Source organism: Pinus tabuliformis, chromosome 9, assembly GCF_031772625.1.
Source record: "Pinus tabuliformis cultivar Carrire ecotype Pingquan chromosome 9, CPIR1, whole genome shotgun sequence".
NCBI classification, from domain to species: domain Eukaryota; kingdom Viridiplantae; phylum Streptophyta; class Pinopsida; order Pinales; family Pinaceae; genus Pinus; species Pinus tabuliformis.
In genome coordinates this window covers 783,426,339-783,436,379 of record NC_142307.1, presented here as the reverse complement: position 1 = coordinate 783,436,379, position 10,041 = coordinate 783,426,339, and the positions used below count along the sequence as shown (strand labels likewise).

At 37.9% G+C, this 10,041-nt stretch overlaps 1 protein-coding gene across 1 annotated transcript; it reads left to right on the top strand.

Moving 5' to 3' along the window:
• Nucleotides 1–569: 569 nt before the first annotated feature.
• On the top strand, nucleotides 570–1,486 carry LOC149151065 (protein TERMINAL FLOWER 1-like). Its single transcript, XM_089443044.1, has 4 exons — nucleotides 570–812; nucleotides 909–952; nucleotides 1,045–1,082; nucleotides 1,206–1,486. The coding sequence occupies exons 1-4, from the start codon at nucleotides 570–572 to the stop codon at nucleotides 1,484–1,486; spliced, it is 606 nt and encodes a 201-aa protein (XP_089299170.1).
• The last annotated feature ends 8,555 nt before the right edge of the window (nucleotides 1,487–10,041 follow it).

Here is a 10,041-nt window from a genome sequence, read left to right as displayed (position 1 = left end):
TATTGCTTTTCATTTTGAGGTTATACATTATAAAACGCTTCTAGATTTGCTCAATCTTTCTCCAGGATTCTCTAAAGATGCTGCAACTTGCCCTGATGATGAACCACACTTGTTGGTGCCAAGTCCGACAGAGTAGTTTCTGAGTCAAATATAGTCATTGGAAGATTTGCTCTCCTTAGCAGTTTCAGAGTCAAATAAAGCTGTTGGAAGATCTACTCTCCTTATTTAACCTACAACCATGACCTGATACTTCAACTTGCCGAACCACACTCATTGGTTTGAAAAATGTCAACAAATCCTAACTTCATATGCATCAAAATCAAAGAAACCTCAAAGAAATCTCAATTCAACCAATGAAAAATATTGTGACTATTGTTACTGGCTGATGTTACTGGCTGATGGATTAAGGCAATTTAATTTATTTATATAGCTCTCTAATAAGAGACGCTATCAAATTAGCAACGTAACACAACTTCAACCATCAAATCGTGCTTCTGATTCATCCGACGCGGCCACAATCATTTAGCTCTACGGTCTTTTGACTGGGATTTTCCTGCCTTAACCAGAGAATGGAGCGAGAAAGGCGGATTCAGGAAATAAGAACTCAGGTTCTGGAGCGAAAAGGGCGTATGCAGGAAATAAGAACTCAGCTTCTGGCAGCAGGAGTTATCGGAGGGGTTGTCGACGATTTCGTTCCTCTTTACAAGTTTTCTGTACTCTGCGACATGCTATCCGAACCGTTCATTTCTTTTGAAGAAAATTATAATGTGCTCCCTGATCACGATATCTTTCTCACCTCCATATTCATACTGGTAACTACTTTTTATTCCAATTCACGATTATTATTTATTCATCATGAATTTTTCATAACCACATAACTAAAGTCGTTCATAAATCCAAATAAGCAGGTGATGACTGATCCTGAAACTCCTGGCCACGAGTATTTGCACTGGTATGTCATAATCGTTTCGCAAATTTCTGAATAATATATAGCACCCATATCTATTTCATCTAAATTACAGCATTAATCTGTACGTTGTGCAGGCTGAATACCAAACCTTTTAGCAGCAAGCCTGATGTTGGTATGGATATCATGGCCGATGCCACTTTTTCTTGATCTTTGAAATCATTGGATTGAATGTGTGTTAATGTCTTTTCGGTTTAATGCTCAAAATGTCATGTGTTTCTTTGTGGTGCAATATCAGTTTTGCCGAGCGACAGTCTTCTCAGTTACGAAGCTCCGACACCCACGCGTAGTAGCAAGATGGTTTTCACATTGTTCAGGGGTCCATGCCATCCCTTAATTGAGCCCAACTCGCGGGAGAACTTCAGCACCAGAGCTTTTGCCAACGAAAATCGACTTGGACCACCGATGGCCGCTGGTTTTTTCTATATCAAGATTGAGAATGAAAATGAACAAAGAATGAACGTAGAATTTCCTGGACAAAATGCAGCGCCAGCTACTCAACAAGTAACCGGCGAATAAACAAGAAACGATGAAGTAGACGATGTTTTTTAGGAGGGTCATGCACCAGCTTCACTATCGTTTATTTGAAAATCAAATTCGTGAGTACGTTGGACCATTTTCTGCGTTTCAAGAACTTTGTGGTTGTCATCTATATATTAATATGTGCGAAATTGTAACTATTTGTAACATGGATAATATTTGACGCAATCAATAAATATATGTAAAGTTGAATCAAATTATTTTCTACGATAAATCTTTTGGTAACCCATTTGATATATTCAGTGCTATTTCTAATCAAGCTATCTAACAACATCCTGAATTTGTCATGCAAAAATCAAGATTCTATAACGGAAATACCATGACTATAAGCAGAACGGAATCTTGGCCAAGATCAAGAATCGAAGCGCGGATCTGTCAAGCCAGTTTTACTGGCATTTCTTAATAAAAGACTTCATCACGTTTGATCACTTAACGGGAGATCTTTGATTGAATTATTTATTTCTTACAATAGCTAAATTGGTTTGTTTTTCTTTTCCTTTTTCTTCAATTAAAACAACTAACTACTACTCATGATTTTCTAAATTGAGTTCTCAATGAACACAGATATTCATAGTGAGTGTATTCATAATCACTTGAATTGGATCTCACTCTCTAGTAGCGAGAGGGTTCACTATGACCTGAACTCGCCATTTAATGAAAAAGTAAATATGAATAATAATGACAAACAGGCAGAATTAGAGATTTATAAAAGTTAATATTCGCATGGATATTTGTTGGCTATTGCCGCTAGCAGCTTCCACCAAACGCAATCCATCGGAATCTCTTTGTTTGGCGAGTGATTCAACCGCTCTTTATTTCACGCTGGCACGCCTACTCGCCATTGGTGAATGGTCATTGTGGATTTTCCTTTTGATGTGAATGGTCTTTTGATCCAGAAGGTATTAAGGAGAATTAAGGAAGCACCATGGTATTCATCCCTCAGTACATAGTGGCGATCCAAAGAGAAATCGATCTGACAGGAATTTGTTAGATTGCAACCAATAATAACTGCTCTTAACATGTTCAAGAGTTGGTTTCATCGTGGCGATCCAAAGAGAAATCGATCTGACAGGAAATTGTTAGATTGCAACCAATAATAAGAGAGAATGCCACATGATAATAAAGATGACTGAAATTTCAACCGAACGTAAACAGAAACTGATCTTAACATGTTCAAGATATTCGATCACGAAAATAAAATTTGTCAAACAATTAACATATAGAAGATAAATTTAGAAATAGCTTTAAATAAATATTAAAAACTCAAATTGAAACCTTTTGCAAATTCAATTCAATTTTAAAGACTACAGATAAAGAATAAATATGAATCATAAATGCAAGTAAATGAAAGATAGTCGACTTCACTGCTTTGTGTTATGTTGATGCCTTGAAAAGTTAAACCATGGAAAAATGTCGATAGAGCTTTGGTGCGAGTCTTCCATGATTCGAGAGCAGAAGATTTTAAGTAGTGCCTATTGTTTGCCCATTCAATAACTGATTTGTAGTCTCCAAAAACAGAGAGGGACATGAGATCAAGACGGGCAGTATAGTGAAGGACTACACAAAGAGCAATAAGTTTGGCCTGAGTATTGGTACCCAAGCCACAATACCAATAGAATCTATAAAAGCGCTCAGGGTTGATGTGGATGGCCAAGCCACATCTACAAGGGTCAAAAGAGGAGGCTCCATAAAACAATCCCATGGAATAGGATGACAAAATGTCCTTAGGAGGAGAAGGACAAAGTTGTTTGGATGTCAAAGAAGTTAGAAATTCATATTAGTAAGAGAGGATGCTACAACAAGTTCTCCAAATATTCGGCGAAATGCGTTCAAAGATTAAGGCATTTCTAGACATTCATATACCCCAAATGATAAAGAAATCCAATGTACGACCAGGTTTGTGGTCCAGTGTGCATCGACCATGGTAAGAGGGGACATCGAGACCCTCCTAATCAGCTTCATAGTTTATCATATGGAGCACCCCATTCCACACTAAAGAGGCAGAGGGGCATAGAAAAAAGAGGTGGAATGAATCTTCTCTAGAGGAGAGAAAATGACTACAGTGATGAGGGCCATGAAAACCTTTCTTACACAAGATTTCCCAAGTGAGGATGCGATTGTGGGCAACAAGCCATGAAAAAAATTTGAGTTTCAAAGGGAAATTCCATTTCCAGGCCCTAACCATTCACGAGTGAACCCTCATTTGTCTAGGGGGCGTAGGGATGAGATTATGCTTCCTTTACATTTACTCTCCCCTGCATTGGTCCCGCATATCATATCAAGTTGTCATCTTTGAGGGATAGGACTATCCCAAAAAGTTTTAGATTGGAAATCTAAAGTTTCCATTTTGGAATCATTATCTCAGGAATCTCCAGCATTAGCTTATCTTTTGAGTGGGTATGAAAAGAAGAGGAGAGGGCAGCAATTGCTAAATATTTGATTGCAAATAATCCCATGTTATTTAAGAAGATGACGAGATCAAGAGATAGTAGGTGTGGGCCATTCATACGTGCAAGTGAATCTAGGCCAATTTGTGGAATGGATCTGGCACCAACTACCCATCTGAGATTTCCAAAATACTAGTGTTTTGTGAACAAAAGGTTGCCCCAAGAGTGGGAGACATGTGAAGGATCAAGAGCCCCATCACAGATCTAGATAATGAAATCCCGTTTTTGTAAGTATTTTGCATGGATAACTTGTTGCCAGAGGCCTTCATTGGTGACTTCTCTCCATAAGGTTTTTAGTAAAAGAGCCAGGTTGAACAAGGCGATATCTTTTGTCACCTATCCACCCAAGGGAGTTGGAAGGCTAATCAGTTCCAAACTGAAGGGTGAATTGTTCGCTCTCTTTAAGTGCTCGCCAATAGAAAACAACATATGATTGAATTTAATTTCTTGATCACACACTTCGGGAGCTTGAAAATACACATATAGTATATGGCAATGCTATGTAGGATTGTTTTAATTAGAAAAAGAGCGCCCCCAAGTGAAATCCATGTGTGAGCCCAATGATTGAGCCGCTTCTTAATTTTCTTAGCGAGAAAACCCAAGTCCAGAGTTTTGTAACTATTTGATTTCAAAGTGAAGCCCAGGCATCTTAAACCAACATCCATGTGAAAAATTTTGACCACAAAATTGGTAGCAATCTAAATATTCAATGTAGGGTCTAGGTAATCTCTAATGAGAATGGACTTGGATTTATTCATATATAGTCCCGGGGCAAGACAAAAGTCCTTTAGGATACAATAAAAGGTATTCCATTCTTTGGGGTCTGGTTTAACAATTTCCATCAGATCATCCACCAAAAACTGGTGAGAGAGGGTTATTGTTGACACTATTCTACAACCTGCTATCATGCCCTATGATCAAGTATCTTTGGTTTTCCTGTTGATTCCAACTATGATTAAGAGGAATAAAAGTGGGGGCATTGCAAAACCCTATCTAATTCTTATAGATGCTGAGAAAAAATTCGTATGAAGGACATTGATCAAGATGGAAAAGGATGCAAACTTTATACATGCTTTGATCTAGTTAATCATTGTTCTGCCCAGACCAATATTCTCCAAAATCACCCACAGTTCCCAATCAACACAGTCAAAATATTTTGTTAATTCAATCTTCTTGAGACAAGCATCCATTTGGTTTCTTTTTACAGAATGATGGCTTCTTGGGTGATTTCAACCACATCATGAATCTACATGTGCTTAAGAAAACCAAATTGCTCCATAGAAATATATTTGGACAATAAGGGTTTAAGTCTATTTGCAATTGTTTTTAAAATCAATTTGTATATAGTATTGCATAATGAAATCAGGTGATAGTCAGACAATGATACTCAATTTGTAATCTTTGGAATAAGGTAAATGAAGGTTGAATTTATGGCGGTAGATACCCAACCAAGTTCCTTGTATTTCTCAATCATCTTAGTCAGCTCATGAATTATTTTATCTTGAAAATGCAAGAAAACATCAATGGTTCATCTCTCTGGGCCCAGAATTTTAGCTCTCGCCAGATCGTTTAGAACTTGAAGGACTTCTTATTGTGTTACTGGGTAGTCCATTTGATTTATTTCCTCTAGATGCGCCCAAGACGGGAACATGTCACATACTTCAAGTTGTTTGCATAAATGAACCTCAGCTCAAGAGAAATATAGATTGTTGAAATAGCTTCTAGCCTCCTCTTTGATGTCTCATTGATTGGTCAAAGTCTCACCTGATTCCGATGTTATATACCAAATTGTGTTTTTTTGTCCTCTCCAGGAAATCCGATTGTGAAAAATATATTGTTATTATGACCAACTTGAACCCATAATATTATGCTCTTTCGTTATAATTCTTCGGCCTCACCAAGAAGAATTTTTGACCTACAGATTTCCAGCTGAAGGATTGCCTTTTTTTCTCATGTCAGAGAAGTATGTAGGAGAGCTCGTGCCCTCTAATATTTTCTCCTGTAAATCAATCATGACCAGTTATTGATATGAAAATGGGGCACTTAGGTTTCTTGTCTAACTTACAATAACTTCTCCCACTTGTAAAGCTTTAAATATTCCCAAGTCTTATTGATTAACCAATGCAAAATTGATAATATGCTTGACAATATAGTGTATCCTTATGTTTGTTTTAAATTGATTATATGCTTTAAAATCTATTGTCTGTGCTATAAGTTGATATGCTTAAACTAATATATAAATGCATATAACAGTAAACAATGCAGCAATAAACAATCACACAGAAACAACAATTTAATTAGGCATTCACCCACAACTCTTGCGCTACATCTCCATGAGCTCTAGTCAACTCAACTAGGCTCTCTCAGATTATGGTATAAGTCCTTTTTACAAGCTCTTGGCTCAACTCCTGCTGTTTTACACAAAAACAGTGGGTTCAAACACCATTTTATCGCCTGTCTCTTAAAGCTCTAGCTCTTGGCTCCTGGCTCTGACTCTAGCGCTTCAGCTCTAGCTTTGGCTCTTGCTCTTTGGCTCTGCCTCCATTCTTCTCTCTGATAGTTTACAACCCTCTTGGCTTTTGACTTGACTTCCAGGTGACTCCCTCGGCTACTCTTTTAGCTTCTACGCTGCCTCCTTCGCCTTAGCTTCCTGCTTTGGCTTCACTTTCAACAACAAACCCCCAACAACCAACAACCAACCACCCTCTCTATCTTTGAAATTCATGTCTTTTTAAGCCAATTAGCATTGTCTGTTTGTTTTCCCTTTCGGGCTCTCTGTCTTCCAGCCTTGGCCTACTCAAATCCCCTCTCTGAGTGTTAGAAATCATTGCTAAATGCCCTAAGGGATGGTGGACACCTATTCTATAACAGAATGGAACCATCAGTGCTTGAAATCCCTAGAAATAGTCATTACATGTTTACACAGAGAAATGTTGTAAACCACGGGAAAAATCGCCAAATCTCTCTTTATCAGACTTCAAATATTCATAAATGTGCACTATATTCCTATCGGGTCTCCCTAAAATCACTTATCGCATGTTGCCACTACCTTGTTTCGTGGCTTGCCCTTTGCATTTTAAAAATTCATTGAAACATGGAAAAATCTCGTAAATGGCTTTAGACGGATTTGAAATAATATGCATTTGCATTTTGGAACCCCTTTGGGTCTGGATTCATCACATCGACGCATCCCTTTGCTTTTTTTTTATTAAATGAAATATGTGAAAATACATAGCAAAATGCCATTTGGCAGATTTTAAAATATATCAACTATAGCCTATAGCCCTGTCGGGTCCGACCATCATCGTAGATATATATTATATATATATATATATATATATATATATATATATATATATATATATATATATATCCCCACTCCTTTGGGTGGCTCCGATGCGATATTGTGATGTGACTTGTCGCAATCGTATATCACATAAGCCCCGGGCCGTTTGGTAAGCACTCCATAGTTATCGTCGATTGAGATATCGCAGTCGCAATAATCATATAACATGTTCTGATATCCTCCACCTACCACCACTAATTGCGATTTGACGATCAGATTTGGACTGTTGATTGGCCAGATCCGACGGCTCCTGTTCATTGCTTTGTTGACTGTCAATAAGCCCGTTTTTCAATGTTTTCTCTATGGTTTTGCCTCCCGACAGTGTAATCTGATATTTCCAAAACTTCTCCTTTTGCAATGATTTTTTGACTTTTAGAAGACTTTGAAGACTTCGAGGGTTTTTAGGACTCATTCTTAGGGGATTTTGCCTCTTTTTCCAAAGGAAAAAGGGCAGCTTCATTTTGTTATAACTTATGCATCCTAAGTCAGTTTTTGCCCATTCAAGTTGCAGTAGATTCAGAATGTGGAGATCTTTGCAATGAGACTATTTCTGAGAGTAGCCTACAACTTTCATTTTCCTCTGATTTACAAATGATTTGTGCCATTTGACACCTTTTACCTCTTTTATGAAGTCTTTTAGACTTAGGGGTTTATCGAGGATACATTTTTGGGTCACGCCTTCCCACAAAGAGAACCTTAGGTCTGCAAAAGACTGATATACTGATCTAAATAGTACCTGAGAGTAACAACACCCTCTTCTTTCAGCCTCCATACACTTGCATTGCATAGTACCTTTAACCAAAGTTTCTGACAACTTCCCCTCTGGATGGGTTGGTCTTCCCGGGAAGAACTATCTTCCTCCTTGCCTTCCTGTAGAACTTCCGCTAAAATGGTCACAGAAGGTAGTTTGAATTTCCCTGCCTTGATCATTGATCCAAGGTGGCTCAAAGAAATGTGAATTACACCTGCTCCACAAACTCTCAATTGTACCTGTTTGGAAAACTATCAACAACAACTGTTAACAACAGCAGGCATATAGACAATAACTGGATGTACTAAACTCCTGCTTCAACAAAAGAAACATATTTCACATCATGTGAACACCTCCATGTGTTACATCTGCATACAAATGATGGAATAGACAACAAGCCCACAAAACATGCCTTTAAAACAAATGATTCTTCAAGTCAAGCATGTAGAAAAAGACCATTAGGACTCTTTTCAAAAGATGAAACATTTCATCACTATCTCCATCTTGGAGACCAAGTTAGCTTCTTTCAAGTCAACAATGCATGCATGTTCATATCAAAGAAATCAACCCTTCAGGTTCATTACCTACATATTCAAGGACAATGAAAAAATCAACATCCCTGTGTTCATGCATATCATGCTTATGCATGCATTTCATCCTTCAACTTTCACTTAAGTACACTATACTTTCGAAGCTGAAATGAAATATAATGTTGCAACAAAAAACTGAGTCCCCTACTCAGCCTTTCTCCATTCACCGTCTTGGTAGAAACCTACAACTTGCATCTCACCAACAAAGAAATGCCAATATATGCATCAATAGACATGCAATCCTTAAATGGAAAAGAACTCTAACCATTTTTTACCAATCCAGTTCAAAGGGCTTGCCTTTGTCTACACATCAACATCAACATGTGAATCATTTTGACACACATCATTCATGGAAACTTCCTTTCCATTTCTGCCATCTTTTCTTTCCACTTTCTTCAACTTTTGTGGAAGCATCGCTGGATTCAAGGTCCAACATTTTGCAGCAAGATGTCCCTGCTTATGGCAGTAAGTACACTGCATGTGCATCCTCTTGACAGCATGATTTGCCTTATCCAATGGACCTTTGGCTCTTTGCTTATTTTCTTTCAAAAGTTTCCTGTATGTGGCCATTCTCTTCCAACATCTAGAAACATGATGGTTATCCAAACCACAAAAGGAACATGCAATTATTTTCCCATGCTTATGTGGAAATTTACCATGCTTTAAAAAATAAAAAGGAATATGATTAGAATCAGATTTATGCCTGCCTCTTTCACCTTTATTGCCTTCATGAGGAGGTGAAGCAAATGAAGAAGTGGCTCCCTTTGGAACACCATCAATCTCTTCAAGGCTGTCAGAGTTTCCACAACTCTCCGGTTCAAGTGTGTGCTTCTAAACACCTACATCCTGCAAGTGATGTTTCAAGTTATTGCATTCCTCTTGAATACAACCTTCACACTCTACAATGCAACCCCTTCTTGGAGTTGTTTCAATGGCCTTTATGGCAGCTTTAGAACTCTCTTCGTAAGACTGTCCATAGCCAAGACCCAAATACTTAGGCCTCTCCTCAACCATTATTGGTTCAATAATACCTTGTGCATGCTTTTCCAAGCCCTTTACTTCACAGCCCATCTTGGACATTAGCTTGGAACCTATGCCTCTAGTATGTTTTTCAAAAGAACCAATATAAGCATTCTTAGAAGAATTTTAAGACAAACTAGAATGGTTTACCTCTTCTTCAAGATGTTACTTGATTAAGGCTTCTTTGGAAACAAATAGCTATGACTCTAACTCATGCATCCTTTTTAGGTTCATATTTGCAAGATGAAGTTGCCTCTCCATTTCCTGTAGTTTGTCAGAAAGCAGTTGCTTCTCTTCCTTCATGGAATTCAACTTCTTCTAAGTATGCTACTCTTTCTTCCATCCTCATACATTTCTCTCACCTTGTCCGTGATGATAAA